Genomic DNA, 21,757 nt, shown 5'->3' with positions numbered 1-21,757 from the left:
TGTTCCCTGTACCACACCTTAGTCATGTCTGGGTCTCTCCCCTGCAATCCATCCCCACGCACGGCATCCCCCTCTTCAGCTTCATCACTGGCGCGGGCCCCCTGGACCCTACACTGCAACCCTCCTTGACCTCCTGCCTTTTCCTCAAGCACCCCCCCTATATTAGTCAGCCCTCACTTTCTTTCTCTGCTGGCTCATTCCTCAAAGGCTAACACTGCATCCGGTGGACACATGTGAGTGGCTACCTGGTTCCCGACGACTTCCCCTTTTCTGGCTGGGACTGACCTGGAACAAACAGGTGGGCTCCCCAAATCACAAGTGGACTACAGGAGCCTGCCCCCACTGGTCAGAACTGGGACAGAACTGACTGACAGAACTAGTCAGTAGTAGATACTTTTTTTTTTTTTTTGGCTGCGTTGGGTCTTTGTTGCTGCGCGTGGGCTTGTCTCTGGTTGCAGTGCGCGGGCTTCTCATTGCAGTGGCCTCTTGTGGAGCACGGGCTCCAGGCACGCAGGCTTCAGCAGCCGTGGCGCACAGGCTCAGTAGTTGTGGCGCAGGGGCTTAGTTGCCCCGCGGCATGTGGGGTCTTCCCGGACCAAGGCTCGAACCCATGTCCCCTGCATTGGCAGGTGGATTCTCAACCACTGCGCCACCAGGGAAGCCCCGCAGTAGTAGATCCTTGACTCAAGCTGGGCCAATCAGATTCTAGCACCTGAATACTTAACACCCAGAATCAAGAGTTTGGAAGTCCCAGGCATGGAGCCTCATAAGTGCCCATAAATGACAAAGCACTAGAGGTCCCATGCCTGACCTCAGGCGGCTGGGACCACCTGCTTCCTGCCCTCCTGAGTCAGCTGTCCCTTTAATTCACCCCCAAAACTCCTTTCCATTGCTTGCAACCAAAGAAGCTTAACTCAAGTCTCTGCCGTCTTGAAACTGCCTCCCCCCCAGCAACCATGACTCTGTCCTTCTCCTCTCTGCCAAGGTTCTTGATAAAGTCTTCCACAGTAGACTCCACGGGAATTCAACAAAGTCAACAAATATTTATTTAGCATCTGCCGTGTGAGAGACTCTGAGGACACAGAAGAAGGCACAGACTGTGGCCTCAGAGAATTCACAGTCTAGCCTGGTAAGGGGTTAGTGCAAATTGTAATAAAGATTAAAATTAAACGTGGTAAGAGACTGGTAGGGAAACTCACAGGTGTTATGGAAGGGAGGGGCTCTGGGAAGGTGTCCCAGGGAGGGGATGTCCGAGCACTATCATGGCTTTGAGCGACAAGGGACATGTTTATGCACAAGTTTCAGTTCAGGAAAATAAAAAATGAGTGACTTCTTCCCATTTTTATTTAAAATGAAAATAGATTTATTAGTATCTGTGAAAAACATAATATATTATAACTATTTAGATTACCACTTGATTGATAGGAAAAAAATCTCCCTAAGAAACTTGGCACAATGATTTTCACCTGCTAAGATGTTATCACCTGGGCACATTTGAAATGCTGGCAGGTAGGCAGTCCCCATGGGGTCTACTGGCCAGGGATTCTCATCGCTGTCATAAAGGACTTGGGAGAAGAGAAGGGCAGGGAGACAAGGGAAGAGGGTGAGCAAAGGTCCATGGAGAAAGAGCATGGTAGGTGGGGGAGGAATAACAAATAATTGGTTAAGTAGGGAGTAAAGTAGGGAAAGGCAGGAAAGGAAACCAAAGGCTGACAGAGGCCTGATTTCATAGCCAGGGGCTTGGTAGACTTTATCCCAAGAACAGGAGGGAGCCATTGAGGGTTACTGAGCAAGAGAGGGTCATGGTCACTTTGGTGGCTAGTGTCAAGGAAGGGAGGATTGATCTACCCCTGGTCAGCCCTTAAGCCCTAGCCACCAAGTCCCTGAGGCTTGCGGTTCCCACAAAGTATCTGCTGTCCTTAAGCTGTTGGGCATAGGGGTGGGGGGGTCCGAAGATGAGGGCTCAGAGGGAGAAGTGGTCCCTACTTCCCTCCATCCCCAGCCCACCAGCCCCAGGGTGAATGTAATTGTCCTCGATGAAGCCATCGTCATCCTCATCTTCACCCACCTCGGGGCGGACCCCTTTCCCTGTCCCAGACAGCGGGCGGTGCTGGTAGCTGGCACGGTATTTGCGGCAGAGGTGGCATTTGGCAGCAAGTGCGATGAGGAGAGAAAGGACCACAGCCCCCAGCACGACCCCTACCAGCACAGGCCATGCCCGGGCCCCGCTGCCCAGTCCAGGGGATACGGCGGATGCTGTGGGGAGCTCTGAGGGCTCCACAGTGGCTGTAGAGAAAGGGACAGTGTTAGGGATGGGGCCCCGGATTGGCTCCCTGGGGAAACTGAGAGGAGTGGGGCAAGTTCCTCCCCCCAACCTCAGCATCTAAGGGGTACCCAATCCCCTCCTCAGCCTCCCTCCCACTGTCACTCACTTCGGTTTGCCTCACTCATTGAGGGGCCAGAAGACACTAGTGAGCCTCAGCCTCTGCCAGAAGAGCCCTGGCTCTAAGGAGACTCCCAGATGCCAGGCAGCCGCAGGGCACAGAGTCCTGGAACATACACATACGTTTGGATGTCAGGGATGGCAACAGGGCGCATGTTCCAGGCCACACTCACAGCTGCGTGAGGGCGCTGCACAAACTCCAGAGACTGGACAATTGACCATAACCAGCTGCCCGCAGGAGAAAAACAAGCCGAGCCACGGAAATTGGCTGTTTGTAAGGGAACACCCGGAAGTGGCTGGAAAAATAACTCAATGCTGGAATTTACTGAGCACAACTTATGATTCAGTCAACAGGCAACGTGCTTACAGAACCTTGTAATGTGGGCATAAACATTATCCCCACTCTCCAGGTGAGGACTCTGAGGCCCAGAAAGGTGAATTAACTCAGCCAAAGTCCCAGCACTTGAACCCAGGTCTCTGATGCCAGGGCCCAGAGCCCAGGCTGCTCCCCTGCTTGGTAAGCTGAGGATGGTAGGTGGGGCAGAGGCAGTCCTGGCTTCTAGAGGTTGGACGACAGCAACTGCTGGGAGCTAATGGGCAAAGTGGAGACCACGCATGGAGGGCGGTGCTGGGCTCCACCCAGGACAGGAAGCTCCAGACACAGCCTGGCCCCTCTGCTCCTGAGTCAGAAGCCCTGCGTCCACACCCACCACCGCTACCCTCAGCCCTTCAGGCACATTCCTTGTCCTTTCACCTCTGCCCCAGGGGGCGGGGAGCTGTATTCTAGGAGTAGCCAAATGTAAATCAACTGGATCAGGAAAATATCTGGCTGAGAATCACTAGGGCTGGGAAGGATCTAGAGAAGGACGAGCATCTGAATTAAGGGAATATCTGGAGGAAGGTCATATAGGCTCAGGATACCTGGAGGAAGAGCATCTGGGCCAGAGGAGTGTCTGGGGGAGCAGCACCTGATTCTGGGGAGTACCTACAGGAAGAGCATCTGGGTTACAGAAGTACCTGGAGGAGGAACAGCTGGGGCTGGAGATATCTGAATCAGAGGAGGACCTGGGAGGAGTGTCCAGGCTAGGAAAGCACCTAAGAGAGAAGCACCTAGTTTAGGGGAGTACCCGGCCATACTCTTTAATATCAATACTGTCATGATGCCCTCCCTCCTCAACTCCACATTGTCACCAAGCCCCATGAGTTCTTCCTCTCAATATCCCTAGAATGCCTATGCCCCTCCTCTGCACCCCACCGCCACTGCCCCAGTCCAAGCCACCTTCATCTTGTACCTCAACTCTTGCAATAACCTCCTAACTGGTCTCTCCTCACCTCTCATCCATTCCTCAGAGTGATGGGCCTATGGCTCAAATATGACCCCATTACTCCCCTGCTTAAAAATCCTGCCCAAGCTCCCCAGGCCCGCAAGGCTGCGTGCAGATTCCTCAACACATCCTTCAAGGCCTCGCAATCCAGCACGCAATCCAGCACACAGCCCCCAGTTCCCTCCCCGTGCTACACACACACCCCTACACACACACACACACAAACACACACACACACACTCACACACACACCCTGCCTTGCCCTCTTGTTTCTCAGCCACCCCCTCCTCAGTTTTTTGAGTCCCTCATCCCTCAAGGCCAAATCAGACCATACCTGCCTGTGAGGTTGTCCCAGGGCCCCCCTCATCACCCCCTTCACTGCCCTGCCCAGTCAGCCACCAGTCAGAACTGGCCAGTTACTAGATGGGCAGCTCCCTGGTCAGGGGCTGGGCTGAATAGCGTGCGCCCTGGCGCTGGCAGAGAGCTTAGCAGTCAGCCACTCCGCACATGTTTGTGAGATGAGTGAATATGGGGGGAGGGTAGGTGGGGGGTCATTAGAAAGGAGGAGTAAATCATTCACTCATCCATTCATCAGCAAACATTCATTGGGTGCCTACCACGAGCCCAGCACTAGGCATTGGGTCCTAAAAAAAAAAACCAAAAAGGATTTTGTTAAATTGAAATGAGTTGAATTCAACCTGACATTTTTAAGATTTTACTCCTACTCCTTTCCTTCCTGCCCTGTCCCTGTGAATTCTTCCCAAGGACACACACACACACACACACCCCCTCAGGCTGTCACCCCACCCCTTCTGGTCACATTTCTTCCACCGACAAACACGCACCCCACCCTGATTTGTAGCTCCTTTCCTGCTCCCAGGAGCCCTCGGGGATCTGTGGGTTCCCCATCCCAGGCCCCCCCAGTGTCTTTCCCTCTGCTCCCCACCTGTAGGAACTGCACGGTCCGCGGAGGAGCTTCCAGTTAGAGCCGGCAGGACCCGGCCAGGTGGGCGGGCCAGAACTGCAGCTTGACTCACCTGGGACGCAGCAGCCAGGCGGGGCCGAAGCCGCAGGTGAGGGCGGAGAGCAGAGCCTCCAATAGGGAGGACTAATGCTACATCTTCCCAAGAATTGCGGAGAACCTTCTGGCGCAGGCCTCACCCCCACCCCCAGTGCCGGGGTCGGGGGCGGTTGGGGGGTTAGTGCCGCTGGGATCCAGGGAGGGGGCAGTCTTCAGCAGGCAGCAGCTCAAGCTGACGGCCCTGATAAACAAGTGAATTTCCGGTGACAGGTACGAAGTCCAGAGTTGAAGAGGGACGGCCTGTGAAGGCGGCCGGCCGGAACCAGAGGGGAGGGGGGTAGGCATTCTCCAGGCAAAGCCAGAGGGGCCAAGAAGACGCAAAACTGCCTGCAAAAGTGTATGTAAGCGTGTCTCTGTGTGTGTGTGTGTGTGTGTGGAGGTCAACGGGGAGTGTGAGTTCAGAGGCCTTTTGAGGAGTGTGTATGTGCCCTTGGGGGGTTATTGTGTGTATGTGTGTTTACCTGGACAGGGTACAAGCCTCTACCTGGATCTCAAGGATCCTGTGACCCCACAAAGCTAGGCTCTGAACCTCTACCTTTTGCCTTGCTCCTCTTCCCCAGGCCGAGTGCCTCCTTATCCTTTCAGACCCTCATGGAGTCACGTTCCCAGAGCCCTCCGTCTAGCCCAGCAAGCCCCGCCTCCACCTGGCAAGCCCCGCCTCCTCCATCCCCAGAGCACCGTCTGTCACAGCATTGCTTTCACGATCTTGTCATTGTTTCTTCCTGTGCTGCCTCCCCAACTAGACTAGCAGGGGAGCTCTCCCAGGGTGGAAACAAGTTTGACAGTCTCTGGGTTCCCAGCACCTGCCGCAGGGCAGGCTCTCAGTAAATATCTAAGGGAAGAAGAGTTCCATGAGCTAAGCCATGCTGGCACAGGAGTTCACAGGAACCCGCAGGGCACAGCGGAGCAAGGGCTGCTGCCAGGGCTTGCAAGTGGGGCACGGTAGAACTGTGGCTGGAAAGTGGAGGCCAGTTCATGCAGGACCTGGAAGATCTTGGCTCCCAGTCTGAGCTCCTACCGCCAATGGCCCCTTCCTAACTCTCCCACCTACACCTCACACTCTCTGCTGCAGTCACACCAATCTGTTCCCTATTCCTAGAACCCACCATGCTCTCATCTCCCAGGCTTTGTGTGCGCTCTTCCTGGGACCCCTGCTTTCCTCCAACCGTAACCTTCATCCTCTCCCCCCACATGTCCACCTCCCACCTGGCTGACTGTTCCTCCCATCACATGGGCCCCAGCTTAGGTCCTCTTTATCTAGATGCACCCTAGTCTGCATCCCTCCTCCCCGCTCTGTTCCCCCTGAAGACCCTGGCCCTTCTCCCCCATAGCCCTGACCACACAGCACTGTGATTTTCTCTTTACTTGTCAGAGTGCCCTATGAGCCTGTAAACTCTGGAGGTAGGGTCTGTGTCTGTCTTGTTCCCCTTCAAATCCCTAATATCTAAAATGACAACAGTAAATGCTCCTGAAATAAATGAGAGGAAAGTGGAGATTATCCTGGATGGGGCAGTGAAGAGCCTAGGAAGTTTTAGGGTTTGGGTTTGATTTTGAAGCAAAAGGAAATCACAGGATTCAAAAGATATTCATTGAGCACCTACCATGTCCTGGGCACTGTGCCAGGTGGTTTTGTTGTTGTTGTTGTTGTTGTTTTAATTGAGGTATTCACATAGCATAACCTAGTTCACATAACAAAAAATTCACCACATCAGTCAATTTCAGTGCACAATTTAGTGGCATTTAGTACCGTCAGAATGTTGTGCAACCACCACTCTATGTGGTTCTAAAACATTTTCTTCACACCAAAAGAATTCTCCCCACTCATTCCGCAATCACTCCTCATTTCCCCCTCCCCAGCCTCCAGCAACCTCTAATCTGCTCTCTGTCTCTATGGATTTGCCTATTCTGGATATGTCCTACAAATGTAATCAGATTTGGGCCAGCTTTTTAATGAATTATTTCATTTAATCCTCCTGACTGTACTATGAGATAGATGTTAATTATTTCCTTAACAGATGAATAAAATGAGGCCATGAGAAGGTAATTTGAGTGAAGTCCCACAGAAGAAAACAAGTAAAGATCTACCCATCCATTAGTCAGCCATTTATTCAATGAATACTTACAAAATGCCCACCGCAGAGCCACAGCCAGCCCACATGGCAAGCATTGCAAAATAGCAAAAGGCCATCTGCTAGATGCCCCACAGCATGGAGAGCAGAGAGCAGGCTGGATACTGGCACCCACCAGCCCATCAGCCAGGAGCTCTGGTGCAGTGAACAACCTTCACAACCTTCTGTGGCAGCCCTGGCAACCACATGGTAGGCTCTGTGCTAGCTGCTGGGGAGAGTTCCTGCCACCATACAGCTTTCATTCTGGTGGTGAAGATTGAAAATACACAAGTAAAGAAATAAATACGATCATTTCAGATAATGGTTAGTGCTATGAAGAAAGTAAAATAGCTTCGAGTGATGGAGTTGTGGAAGGGGCTGCTATTTTTTTCTTTTTTAATAGCTGTGACTTCTATGGGTGACAGTCTTTTTTAAAAATATTTATTTATTTATTATTTATTTTGGCTCTGCTGGGTCTTAGTTGCAGCACCCGGGATCTTCATTGCGGCATGCAGGATCTTTAGTTGCGGCATGCGGACTTCTTAGTTGCGGCATGTGGGCTCTTAGTTGCAGCATGCATGCAGGATCTAGTTCCCCGACCAGGGATCGAACCCGGGACCCCTGCATTGGGAGTGCAGAGTCTTATCCACTGGAGCACCAGGGAAGTCCCGGGGCTGCTATTTTATATTAGTCGGAAAAGGGGGGGACTCGCTGAAGGGGGGATGTTTGAGCTGAGATCTGAATAAGAGTGAGCAACCATGCCAATATCTGGGGGAAGAACATTCCAGAAAGAGGGAACAGCCAGAACAAAGATGGAGAAGCAAGAGCATGGCTTGTTCAAGCAACAGAAAGGAGGCCGGCTGGAGGGGGTTCAGTAGGTGGGAAGAGATGGGAGGAGCTGCATGAGAGGCCTGTCCAGAGCCAGCTCAGGTGATGCTGCACTGGGTCCTTCCCTCCATGAGATGATGGGAAGCCACTGATGATCGGAGTCGGGGACCAAAGGACTGGCCTTCTTCAGCTTCTGTGTGAAGAATGGACTAGAAGAGGCCAAAGCAGAAGTGGGGCGGCCAGTTAGGGAGCCGTTGCTATCATCCCGGAGAAGGGGAATGTGGCATCAGGGTGGTCAGGCAGAAACGGGGAGAAGTGCTCAGATTCTGGATGTACTTTGAAGGTGAAGTCAACACGATTTGCTGACTGGATATGGGGTTTGAGGAAAAGAAAGGGAGCAAGAATAACTCCAAAGTTTTGACCTGAGCAACTAGAAGGATGGAGTTGTGGGAGACTGCGGAGGTGACAGCTTTGGAAAGGCAATCTGTACCTCAGTTTTGGACATGTTACTTGTGAGATGCCCGTGATTCATCCAAGTAACATACTAAGTAGGCAATAGCATAAACTAGCCTGAAGGCAGCAGAAGGTAAGGACTAGAAATATAAATTGAGGAACCAGTAAAAAGTGGATGGTTTTTTAAAGCTGGTCATCTAGGTGAGGCCCCAAAGAGAAGTGCAGAAAGAGAAGAGGGCTGAGGGCTGAGCCCTGGAGCACTCGGGGAGCAGAGGTCAGGGAGTGGAAGAGAAGCAGGAAAAGAGATTGGGGAGCGGCCAGCGTGGTGAGAGTCAGACAGGCGAGGGAGGTGCCCTGGAGGTCAGAGAAGAAAGCGCTTCAAGGGCAAGGGCTTCACCAGCTACGCCAAATGCTGAGGCTAGGTCAACTAAGACAAAACGAACTGAAAATTGACATTGAATTTGGCTGTGTAGCCGTCACTGGTGACCTTGACAAGGACAATGTCACTGATTTGTCAGGGACAAAGGCCCAACCAGAGTGATGCATGGGTATGGGAGCAGAGGAAGTAGAAACAATGCCTTCAAGGAATTTTGCTATAAAAGAAGCAGAGAAATGGGGCAGACATGGGAGGCGAGTGTGGGATCAAGGAAGGATTTTTTCAAGGCTAGGAGCTTTTAGACCACGTGTGTATGCTGGTCAGAATAATCCAGCAGAGGGAGGAAACTGATGATGCAGAAGGAAGAGGGAAGAGACAGTGGGGGTGGGAAGTCCTTAATGGCAACGAGGTGTGTGGGGTTGAGCGCACAGGTGGAGGGCTGGCCTTGGGCAGGAGCAGGGAGGTTCCCTCTGAGGAAGGAGGAGGGTCAGGTGAGTGATAGGAGCCTTAAGGAGTTTTCCTCCCATGGCTTCTGTTTTTCCAGAGAAATAGGAAGCAGTGTCATCAGCTGAGAGTGAAGAGTGGGGAGCGGGTGCTGGGGTTCGAGGAGAGAAGAGAAGGTGTAAGTTCATCATCCTGGGGCTTTGGAGAGAGAATGGAGTGTGGTAGGCTTGCCAGGCAGCATCAGGACCCCCTTGAGGTGAGCGGCATGAATTTAAAGTGATATCAGTAAGGGTGGCTGAATGTTTTGTTTTCCAGCCACTCCAAGTGTGCAGGTGGGGAGAAGATGGAGCCTGGAATTTAATCAGGATTGGGGCCTTGCCAGGCAAGTCTGATAAAGCCAGAGAGGGGCAAGAGGGCTGAGCTGTAGGCAAGGCAGTGGTTGACATGATGGCCCAGACAATCAGGCCAGGTAAAGAGGGAAGTGAGGATGGGGTCGGGGAGGGGTGAGGAACCCTGAAAAAGTGGTAGGATTGATAGATTTTAGGAGCGATTACTGACGTACTAGAGAAAGTTGAAAACATAGAAGGTGGTGGGCAGATGACGGCATATAGAAATGGAGGTTACCCAGGGGATACAGACAAGCCCTAGAACATGAACCATGGAGTGGTCCTGAGGTAGGGTTTACAGACCAGTGGTAGTTTTACTATTATCTGAAACATATCAACTCAACCTGCTGAATCAGAGGTCCAATGATTATGTGCTAACAGCTCTATGAGTACATGGTAGAGGCAGAATTTGAACCCAGGTCTTCTGCCTCTAGGTCCAGCACGTTTCCAGATACATCCCCACTGCTCCTATGAGTAACACTATCAAGGTGTTCCATTCCTCACAATCATTTGAAGTGACAGATAGCAATCACTGCTTTTCAAAGATTTGCTTATATTTCCCAAAGGAGACTCGGGGTGCTGCTACTAGAAGAACCAGGAATGAATGCTGAGCAAGCAAAAGAACGAGGTGTCCCGGTCCCCAGCCTGCACCTACTTCCTCCTCCACCTCACCCAAGCCCTCCCTGTGGCAGACCCAGGGCTCTTAGCCTTGGGGTAGTTGCGTCCCCTTTAAGAAGCTGATGAGAGCCCCGACTGCCCTCAGCCCACACACCAGCCAGCTCCGTTAGGGTGACCTGCAGCCCCACCGTTGTGATTAGTGATAATGAACCACGTTATGACCTGGATTTATTTTGTATACCTAATCATTATGCTGAGGATTTGGAAAAGGTGTTTATTCCTCATGGACTAATTATGGACAGGACTGAACGGCTTGCTCGAGATGTGATGGAGGAGATGGGAGGCCATCACATCGTGGCCCTTTGTGTGCTCAAGGGGGGCTATAAATTCTTTGCTGACCTGCTGGATTACATCAAAGCACTGAACAGAAATAGCAATAGATCCATTCCTATGACGGTAGATTATCAGACTGAAGAGCTACTGTACTGACCAGTCAACAGGTGACATAAAAGTAATTGGTGGAGAGACTTCCCTGGTGGCGCAGTGGTTAAGAATCCGCCTGCCAGTGCAGGGCACACGGGTTCGAGCCCTGGTCCGGGAAGATCCCACATGCCACAGAGCAACTAAGCCCGTGCGCCACAACTACTGAGCCTGCGCTCTAGAGCCCACGAGCCACAACTACTAAGCCCGCATGCCACAACTACTGAGGCCCAAGCGCCTAGAGCCTGTGCTCCGCAACAAGAGAAGCCACCGCAATGAGAAGCCCACGCACCATAACAAAGAGTAGCTCCCGCTCGCTGCAACTAGAGAAAGCCCGCGTGCAGCAGCGAAGACCCAACACAGCCAAATAAATAAATAAATAAATATTTTTTTTAAAAAGGTAATTGGTGGAGATGATCTCTCAACTTTGACTGGAAAGAATGTCTTGATTGTTGAAGATATCATTGACACTGACAAAACAATGCAAACCTTGCTTCCCTTGGTCAAACAGCATAATCCAAAGATGGTCAAGGTTGCAAGTTTGCTGGTGAAAAGGACCCCTCAAAGTGTTGGATATAGACCAGACTTTGTTGGATTTGAAATTCCAGACAAGTTTGTTATAGGATATGCCCTTGACTATAATGAATACTTCAGGGATTTGAATCATGTTTGTGTCATCAGTGAAACTAGGAAAGCAAAATACAAAGCCTAAGATGAGAGTTCAAGTTGAGTTTAGAAACATCTGGAGTCCCATTGAAATCACCAGTAAAATTATCAAATGTTCTAGTTCTGTGGCCAGCTGCTTAGTAGAGCTTATTGTATGTATCTTCTAAGAATTTTATCTGTTTTGTATTTTAGAAACGTCAGTTGCTGCATTCCTGAACTCTTTATTTGCACGATGAGCCTATAGACTATCAGTTCCCTTTCGGTAGATTGTTGTTTGACTCGTGAATGAAAAAATCCCTTAAACCACATCACTATTGAATGAAAATATTGAAATTGTATCTGTAAGAAACATTTAAAGCAAAGAATATATTAGTTTTTAAATTGGTATTTTAATTTTTATATATTCAGGAAAGAACAGAAGTGATTGAATATTGTTCATTATACCACTGTGTGCTTAGAAAAGTAAGAAGCAGTCAGTTTCATATCAGTGACAGCATTTAGAGGTATCATTATGTTGGATAAACCATATGTCCTGGAATTATTTTAGTAGGTTTCAGTAGTATTAACTGTATTTTCCCACTGGTTCAGATTATTTCCGGTGAATCTTTGTCAACAGTTCCTTTTAAATACAGATCGATAAGTTCCAAAAACCTGCCACTTTTTTGAGTCTTCAATGTAAAATCCTTAAAATAAAGGCTGTCTCTTTAAAAGAAAAAAAAAGCAGCTGATGAGAAAAACAAAATGCATTTGCACACCCAGTCACAAATATGCTCACAGGCTTGGCAGGGAGTAAGGGCTCAATAAAAACTTGTCGAATGAATGAATGGTTGGAATTCCAGGGGTCTCACTTGCTCTCTTGGGGTTAAGAACTGGTGTTAACACACCAGTTCCTGCACAGTGTGTGTGCAGGAACCTCTATTCTATTGTAAACAGGTACCCCTTTGATTAGGTAGAGCACCTCTTCTTTGCAAGCCTCTGAAGGGTGGCTGCCCATTTCCTGCTCCCAGTCGCGTCCAGCCTCCCAGCGGTGGAGGTAGCACCATCCTGCCCTCTTCCTCTTTCATTCAACCCCCATCTTCCCTGGAGGCTGGCTGTTCCCTGCTCCTGTTCTGCCAACGCTGACCTCCTGGACGTGCCCCAGCATTCAGAGCATCCCTGACATAGTCCCAGCAGGGACTGGGCTTGAGACTTGGTGAAAACAAGCTCTCTGACCTGGTCATCACTGAAGTAAGGTCAAAGGATATATTCCCAGTGGTGCTTCCCAGACCTACACCTGAGACTAGGGAAACGCTTGGACATCACAGCTTCTACGGTTTCCTAATTTGCTCAAGGCAGACCAGCCTGTCTGGGGCCGTGGTATTCTGCAAAGCCCTGAGGGAGAGCTTGCTAAATCTCCTCTATCCCAGTCAAAGCACCCTGAAACTCCAGTATAATTACCTCAGATGGTTCACATCCAACATCCAGGTTCACGGGACAACTTCCTCCCAAGCCACCAGCTCCAACTTGCCACACCGGATTTATAATTGGACATCACAGGAGCCCAGTGTGATGAGGTAGCCATCTGTGGCACCCTGTGGTCAGTTATCTCTTGGGTAACTGGATCTGGGAGGAACAGAACTCAGCAGACCTGGCAGAGGATGACCATACCCTCTCCCGAGGGATGTCACGCCCAGGCCAGTGGCCAGAGGTGGCAGAACAGCTGGACAGAGTGGCCCCATCAGGCTGCCCCTCCCAGCCCTGCCTCCCTGGGTTCCCTGTAATGGGAATAGTCATCTCTTCCACATTCTCACTTTCTCCTGGGGTCTGGAAAGGAGGAAAGTAGGTCCCACCTGAGACCCCAGGAGTGTTGGAGCATTCCTGAGTGGAAATCCTCTGGTGGCCAGCACCACTCACGCCTGGGAAAAGGCATTTCTTCCCACGGGAACAGGAAGCTCACTCCTGTGTGCTATTGCACACACACCCACTCCGATGCCCCAATCAGAACAAGCGTCCCTTCCTCAGGGTGTGGGCAAGGATGGAGCACCAACATGCCTTCAGGGACAAAGGGTTAAGAAAAGGGTGGGACATCCCTATGACATTGGTGAATGAATCATGAGAGCTAATGGGCTTGCGTCATCACTACTCCTTATCCTCAAATAACATTTGAAGTGAGATTGAGCAGCCAGGAAGCCATCCCCGCTCTTCAGCCAGGATATGGATCCTGCAGGAAGGAAGGTGTGTCTATGGCCGGTGGTGGCAGTTTACTCCCATAAAATGTGCTTTGTATTCTAAGTAGGCTTGCTGTTTTTTGAGGCCAAGGACAATGAGTCATTTGTGTCAGGTGCTAGTGGTTCTAGGATTTCAGAGTGATCTGGGGGTGAAGCAAGGACCTGGTGTACCTTAAAGGCAAGACGCCCTGAAAATTCATGCCTGCCCATCTCTGCCGGCCCATGCTTGCCTTTTAAATGGCCCCCACTCAATCATGACACAGCACAGAGATGAGCAAATTATTTTTCTGGAATAAAACCTCTAATGCTTTCTGAGTACATAAGGGTTGGCTTTTTAAAATCATTTGTAAGACTTTGGAGGTGACACATGCAGATGGTAGCCACCCCCTGTGAATGCTGGAAAAGACTTTTACCCTGCTTGCTATCTAGGCAGGACCATTTAGCAGGCCCAATGCGGAGTTAAGCTCTCTGGTTGTGGATCCAATTGTCTGGGGTCAAAGCTGAGCTCCACCACTTAGCACCCTTAGAAAGCATCAGTTTCCTCATCTGTAAAATGGGGATAATCACAATGAAACCTGCCTCAAGAGGTGGGGAGCCCATGAGGAGGTGTCAGTACCTTTTCCTGACACCTGTAAATGTTCAGTAACTGTTAGTCATTCTAATGGGGGTTTGTTGGCATTCTATGTAAGACCTCTGCTTGCAGTACCAGGTTAATTTCATTCTAACCAAGGTCGATAAAAGTCTGTTATGCTTTAAGAAGGTCCTGAGCTTTGAACTATCTGAACCCTCTTTGGGGTGTTGATACCAGCTTCTGGCCTTACAGGGTTCCTCGGGGCCAAATGGCCTTCGTCAAGCAGTTTGTATAAAAGGGACTTCATCCAAGCCTTGTTGGATTAACTGCGGCTTCCTTTAAATAAGGGCTTGTTTTCAGAAGCTTTCTTTTTCCAACAAGGGAAAAGAACACAATGGATTCCAAGTAATCTACAGTCCTCATCACAGCTTGTCACAAACACCTGGCACATCTTTTCAGCCCAGAGTGCAAACACACACACTCCCTCACTTGCTAACTTCAGGAATCCAGCCCCAGCCTGATGTTCCAAAAGCATTTGCTGACAAACTTCCTCTCACTATAGAGTTATTTCCTGGAAGAACAGCAAAAACTGTTTTTGAATTGACAATATGGCTTTAGTTGTTGCTGAAGTGAAGTGAAAGTACAATTGTTACCACCTATTTACCTTAAAAAAGACAAACAAACCTGAAAACAATTACTTTTTCTTTTTTTTTTTTCTTTGCTGATCAACATTTTTCAAGCAAAGACAGGACTTAGGAATTGGGTTAATGTGTTGCTTATTTCAAAAAAAGAAAATTTCTTAATGTTTTTTGGGCAACATTTTACTTGGGGCTTCAAAAAGCAATTGTGATGAACAATAGAGAGAGTTAAAGCACTTATGGAATAGACAGACACCGGCATTTGGGGTTGCACGTAACAAAGAAATATCTTAAATATTTTTCAAAATATTCTAGGAGCCAAGACACAGGGGCATGCTTTAGGAATGTAATAGGGTGGGAGGCATATTGGAACTACCCATTTCCTTTAAAATCACTGAGGAAAACAAAGCAGCATTCAGCTTCACATACTGACTTTACACAGTTTATATGTAATAGCTTGACTTAAATCCAAGAAGCAAAGATGGAACTCTCACTCTGTTTATTTTGAAAAATAATTGCATGGACACCCAGGTAACCCACGCTTGTCAGGCAAGTTTCCTTGGGAGGAGTCTCTCTGTTATTTAGAAGAGGACCAAGTTAGCAACCTTATTTAGATGGCCTTGGTGTCAATTTTGAGGGGCAGCTTGCAGAGACTAATTTTCTTCCCCTCTGTTCACCCAGCTCTAAATTTCACAAGCAGTTTTTTTGTGTGTGTGCATAATCTGCATAACAATTTCACCCAGATGGGTCTCAATTCCACCACCATTTCTGCAAGAAGACAGTGGAACTTGTCTACATATAACATTAAATCGAATTCATGGGTATTTTCAAAAGAGCCTATCAAATGTTTCCACAAATATTTACCTGCAAGCTAAGACCATGGAATGGTTATAAATCAGTTTGTTGTCTGAGCCACCTGTTAAGGGAGGCTAATGCAGCTTGGAGAAACCAGCTTTTCTGTCCCTCTTAAACGTGAGGGTCACTGGATAAAGGTGAACCCAGCCCACTGGGGTGACCACAGGCAATGGGCCTTTACTCTCCTAAAATAAAAGAATAATCAAGAAAATTATGTTTTGACAGGTTTGCCGCTGAGCACTCCCTCCAAAACAGTACTTAATACCACAATCAGACATTCATGCTCCTGAGTTCTCTCAGGGGTAGTAGAATGCTTTTTGCCTTTTTTTAAACCAAGGAAATAAATATGAGGAGCTGAATTGCCATTATTTCAAATTAATTTTATTTTATTCTCAAAAAGGTAATATGAGTCAGAGGTCAGAAAAAGATAAGATATACAGTGAAAGAGCTCACTGCCACCCCCCCATTCCTATCTACCTTATTCTTCTCACCCCAAGTAATAACACACTTGTATTAATTTCTGTTGTATCTTTCCAGTTTCCTTATGAAGATGCAAGAAGTATGAATATATATTCTTATTTTCTCCTTTCTTAGGCAAAATCCAACATACTATACACACTGTTCTGTATCATATTTTTTTCACTTACTAGATAGTGTGTCTTGGAGAGCTTTTTAAAATCAGTATATAGACTTAGAGAGTTTCTCCAACCATTTTTAAAATAAATTTTATTTATTTATTTATTTATTTATTTATTTATTTATTATTTTTGGCTGCGTTGGGTCTTCATTGCTGCACGCGGGCTTTCTCTAGTTGCAGCAAGCAGGGGCTACTCTTTGTTGCGGTGCGCAGGCTTCTCATTGCAGTGGCTTCTCTTGTTGTGGAGCACAGGCTCTACACACACTGGCTTCAGTAGTTGTGGCACGCGGGCTCAGTACTTGTGGCTCGTGGGCTCTAGAGCACAGGCTCAGTAGTTGTGGCGCACGGGCTTAGTTGCTCCGCGGCATGTGGGATCTTCCCGGACCAGGGCTCGAACCCGTGTCCCTTGCATTGGCAGGCAGATTATTAACCACTGCGCCACCAGGGAAGCCCTCTATAAACTTTCATAATCACGAAATTGTGTGTTAACGTGTTATCTTTTTCATAATCTTTGCCCGTTCATATACTGGATTTTATGTGTCCTTATTGATTTCTAATCTGTAATGATGAGTTACAAATGTTTTTGACATTTGTCTCTTATTTTTGCCTTTCAGTTTCTTTTATATTTAGTAAATTTGATTAATCTTTTCTTTTAAGGTCTGTGGATTTTAAAGCTTAGTTAGAAAGGTAACCCAATCCAAAGTTATAAGAGAATTTACCCATGTTTTCTTCTGGTTCTTTTGTGGGTTTTATTTTTTTATGTTTAAATCTTAGACCCATTTGGAGTTTATTTTGATATATTATGTAAAGTATAGATCCAACTTTATTTTTTCAGACAGTCACCTGTTGTTGCAACGTCATTTATTAAAAAGAAACAACTTTTCCCACTGATTCAAAATGCCACTTTTTATGCATACTAATTTCCTGTTTGTATTTGGGTCCATTTCTGGATTTTCTCTTCTATTGGTCTATTTGTATGCCGGTAACACATTGTTTTAATTATTGAGACTTTATATAGAATATGTTTTATGTCTTGGAAAATATTGATGTGAAATAAATCACCCCAAAACTTAGTCATTCAAAACAACAATTGTTTTATTATATCTCACAGTCTCTGTAGGTCAGGAATTTGGGAAAGTGTTGGCTGGGTGGTTCGGGCTCGTTCGGCTATAAGAAAGTAACCAGAACTGGAAGTGTCGGAGGGGAGGAGCTGAAGCAACTGGGTGCTGGTCAGGCGTCCCTTTCTCACCATGCAGCTTCAAGGTTTCTTCATGTGGTCTCTCTGTGTGAGCTACTTCACACTTCCTCACAGCATGGTGGCTTCAGAGAAGACAGACTGTTTACATGGCAGCTAGAGTTATAGTGCAAATGCTTCCAAGAACAAACTAGAAGCTGCCTTATCTTTCTGACCCTGGCAGCATCATATTCTCTGCAATCATTTTATTACAAGTGGGTCAATCTCATCCAAACCCAAGGAGAGGAGAAATGACCCCATCTCTCAGTGGGACAAATATCAAGGTCACATTGTAAGAAAAACAGGTGGAATGCGAGAAAATACTGTGGCCAATTGGGGAAAATACAATCTACTACATTTTACTTTCTGATAGGACTGGAACACCCTTCATTGATCTTCTATTTCAGAGTTTTCCTGGCTATTCTTACCAGGAGAAAACTCTTTTAAGTAGCGTTTTTAGAAATCTGATACTTGAGGTGAATTCACTGATAATCATGTGTTAACCTTTTATCATTTTCATAATGTACATTTAGTTCTAACTATGGATAAGCTCTCACTATCAGATATGATTCATTTCTAAAAATATGCTTTTAAAAAATTAAATAATAGGGATGAATGTTGTGTTTGGTCAGGGAGAGGATGGGTCTAAGATAAAAAGCACTACTCCTGACCCATGTGGTAATGGATTAGAGTTGGAGACATCCTTATGAACTGATGTTTAGTTTACTATAAATACAAATTGCTATATATAGAAATATTTATAGATATGTATATATGCACGAGTTGGTATAAACACATATATTTCTTTGCTCTATCTGCAGAGAGGGCCTAGAAGCAATAATACCCCAGTAGCAGTAAGCACATTTGGCACCCAGATTTTGGTTTCTAATATCATTCTCAAATAAAATTAAAAAAAAAAAAAACAGGGCTCCTCGGAGAGATGGCTCATTCTAGGACTGGAGCAGGAAATATGCAACATGAGCCTGGAGCATCTTGTTAGAGTCAGGAAGTAAGGAAGTGGTAAAGAACAAACAAATAACAACAACAACAATAAAAAACCCTACATTGGTGGGAAAATGTCAAAGGAACACAGGAGCCAACTGAAAGCACTACCAACAGCCAAAGCTGGAACAATTGAGCAACAAAATAAATAAAGTAGTATTGGATTATAACCCAAAGTATGAACTAAATATCCATGAGTATATGGTGTTATAAAACAAATAATTGACTAGATAGATAAGTGATAGAGAAGGGGGACATATCTCCCTTTCAGAAGAATTCTGATTAATTTATGTAGATAAATAAATGCCTATGTAGATAAATAATGCCTGCATCTATGTAAAGATACAGCGTGTTCTGAATGATAAGGGGGAAAAGGAGCATATCCTTACAGATGACCCTTCCAAACCCCTGTTGGACTTCCTTGTCTCCTGCGGCCTTCACCTCCTTGCCACTCCCATAGCGACCCCATAGACTCTGCCATAACACAGAAATGCTCTACGGGTCTCCCCACTATCGGAAAATAGAGTGTTCCTGTGAAACCTTTAAGCTGAAATGGCATAAAGCCAAGAAGCAATTACCTTAGGACACATCTCGCTAACAGGTACACAAAATAAATCGAGATTAAGCACAGATGCTCACAAACGCAGTTCAGAGCTCTGGGGGCCTGATGCTGAGATGCTGAGTATAGTTTCCGGGGAAGGAGCTTGGCAGTCTACCACTCTAGCTGCTCGGGGTGCAAGCTGCCTCTATAAAAATTCCCTGCAAAACAAACGCTGAATGCTATTTTCGCTTTTCACCTTTTTTCGTAAAATCATGAATCCTCCTCGGATTTCTTTTGGTCAGCAAAAACAGGTACTAAGGCAGGTCTCTCATAAAAGAGAAAAAGTGGGGGATACCTGTAACTCTCAAATTCAGACCTCGGTTTTGACTTCAGCCATCTATCCCCCAACCCTCTTTGTCTGTTACCCCATTAGACTAATGCTACACAAAATGTGGCCAGCGGCCCAGCGCTAGTCTGACAACTGTTACAAAGAGACAAGGGCTAAAACCTTGGTCTCATTAACCTGCTCCTAGATAAGGACTACTCTATGGTCTGAATGTTTATCCCTACCCCCGCCCCCACCCAACATTCATACGTAGAAATCCGAATGCCCAATGTGATGGTATCAGGAGGTGTAGGCCTTTGGGATAATTAGATCATGAGGGTGAAATTACAGGCATACCTCATTTTATCATGCTTTGCTTTATCATGCTTCTCAGATATTGCATTTTTTACAGACTGAAGGTGTGTGGTAACCCTGCATGAAGCAAGTCTATCGGTGCCATTTTTCCAACACCATTTGCTCACTTCATTTCTCTGTGTCACATTTTGGTAATTCTCACATTTCAAACTTTTTTATTATTATTGTATTTGTTATGGTGATCTGTGATCAGCGATCTTTGATGTTACTATTGTAATTATTTGGGGGCACCTCGAACTGCGCCCATCTAAGATGGCGAACTTAATCGATAAATGTTGTGTGTTCTGACTGCTCCACTGACCGGCCAGTCCCCTGTCTCTCCCCCTCTCCTTGGGTGTCCCTGAGACACAACAATATTGAAATCAGACCAATTAATAACTCTACAACGGCTTCTAAGTGTTCAAGGGAAAGAGTTAATTGATGCAGACGTCACTGTCTTATTTTAAGAAACTGCCACGGCCACCCCAAGCTTCAGCGACCACCACCCTGACCAGTCGGCAGCCACCAACATCGAGGCAAGACCCTCCACCAGCAACAAGATTACAACTCGCTGAAGGCTCAGAAAACTGTTAGCATTTTTTAGCAATAAAGTATTTTTTAATTAAGGTATATACATTGTGTTTTTTAGACATAATGCTATTGCACACTTAACAGACTACAGTATAGTGTAAACCTAACTTTTATATGCACTGGGAAACCAAAAAATTCATGTTACTCGCTTTACTGCATTATTCACTTTATTGTGGTCTCGAACGGAACCCGCAGTATCTCTGAGGGATGCCTGTATTATGTTTATAAAAGCGCCCTGAGAGAGCTCCCTTGCCCTTCGGCCCTATGAGGACCTGAGACCTGGAATAGGGTCCTCACCAGGCCATGCTGGCACCCCGATCTTGGACTTCTACCCTCCAAAACTGTGAGAAATAAGTGTTTGTTGTTTGTAAATCACCCAGTCTTTTGTTATGGCAGCCCAAAGGGACTGCGACAGACTGCGTCTCCAAAAGCAGCAGCCCCAAAGCTACAGATTAGCTGTGAAAAATACACAACCATTTTCAGTATCAGTTGATACCATCGAGCAAACACAGACCTCTTTAGCTCCACAGCCCCACAGTGGAGCACGAGGCTGCCCCCATGAGTCTTGGACAGTTGCAAAATCACATGTCCCTTTTCAGTTGTTATGGGCAAATGATAACTAATTTCATTACCTTTCCTTTTCAGGTCCAACAGCAGGCTTCTAACTAGCAACATTCTAATTGAAGGTGACTAAAATCTGGCATTTAGAAAGTAAAATGGCATGAAGACTACTAAAAATCTCTTCTTCAGAGTTCCACTAGGAGGCCTGGCTGCCCTGAACCCCTGGCGACCTGGCAAAACTCCTGTATGTGCCAAGAGCTGGAATTCCCACTATTTGCAGGAAAGCGTCTTTCATAGTAGTGAATTACCAGCCTTGTGCGGAGTTAGTCATGCTGCTATTCTTACTTTTTTAAAAAATAAATTACCTTTAGCTCTATCATTATCAGCTTTGTTTTGGATTGGAGGGTTGACCTCACAATGTGTAGAACTGCATATCTGCATTAACGTTATTCTTGGTCTGTAACTTTCCAATGACTGAGACTTTAAGAAATGCATTATGGTTTAAGTATTCCTATTGCAATAGCCAGATGTATACACAACCCACTCAAAATTAGTTGGTGTGGTGACAGTTCATTTGTGACATGCTGTTTGTAAACAGATGCTACTTAAGTTACTTGCAACATAATCTCAACACATGTAAATATACCTTTACACTTATAGGACATTGTTTTATAATATAAACCCTTATATACAAACTCTGCAAGATGTGCATTGTGCTTATCTACAGATCATTACTACTGAGTTTTGTTTCCCAGTTGAAAGTGGGGAGGCCAGATGGGCCTGTAGTCTTTGTCATGCTATAGTGTCACAGAGCAAACACCTGTGCCAGTACCTGTCATTTTCCAGATCAGATGCTGCCCAAGTGCTCTATGTATACATACAAAATGACGTTAGGCCCACCAGGTTTTCCCAGAACCAAGGGGGAAGTTCTGACTACAACCCTGCCAGACAAACTGCCGCAGCATTTCCCAGCTGCTTCCTCACGCCAGAGTCAGAGGTCTTGGCACCAAGATGAGCTGAAGACTAAGAAGGC

At 46.9% G+C, this 21,757-nt stretch overlaps 1 protein-coding gene and 1 pseudogene across 8 annotated transcripts; one reads left to right on the top strand and one right to left on the bottom strand.

Annotated features, from left to right (window-relative positions):
• Positions 1–1,023: 1,023 nt before the first annotated feature.
• Positions 1,024–5,062, bottom strand: C3H1orf210 (chromosome 3 C1orf210 homolog). Of its 8 annotated transcripts, none has more exons than XM_061184368.1 (5): positions 4,806–5,062; positions 4,386–4,412; positions 3,461–3,538; positions 2,433–2,549; positions 1,024–2,286 (listed from the first exon to the last, which is right to left on the bottom strand). In XM_061184368.1, exons 4-5 carry the CDS (start codon positions 2,449–2,451, stop codon positions 1,964–1,966), a joined length of 342 nt encoding a protein of 113 aa, XP_061040351.1. In that variant the 5' UTR covers positions 2,452–2,549; positions 3,461–3,538; positions 4,386–4,412; positions 4,806–5,062; the 3' UTR covers positions 1,024–1,963. The 8 variants fall into 8 exon arrangements, with proteins under 8 accessions (XP_061040351.1, XP_061040350.1, XP_061040347.1 ...); XM_061184367.1 differs by lacking the exon at positions 4,806–5,062 and adding an exon at positions 4,715–4,781; XM_061184364.1 differs by lacking the exon at positions 4,386–4,412.
• Positions 5,063–9,012: 3,950 nt separating this feature from the next.
• Positions 9,013–11,838, top strand: LOC133087203 (hypoxanthine-guanine phosphoribosyltransferase-like; annotated as a pseudogene).
• Positions 11,839–21,757: the final 9,919 nt, after the last annotated feature.

The sequence above is a fragment of the Eubalaena glacialis genome, chromosome 3, assembly GCF_028564815.1.
Source record: "Eubalaena glacialis isolate mEubGla1 chromosome 3, mEubGla1.1.hap2.+ XY, whole genome shotgun sequence".
NCBI classification, from domain to species: Eukaryota; Metazoa; Chordata; class Mammalia; order Artiodactyla; family Balaenidae; genus Eubalaena; species Eubalaena glacialis.
This window is presented reverse-complemented; position numbering and strand designations above follow the sequence as displayed.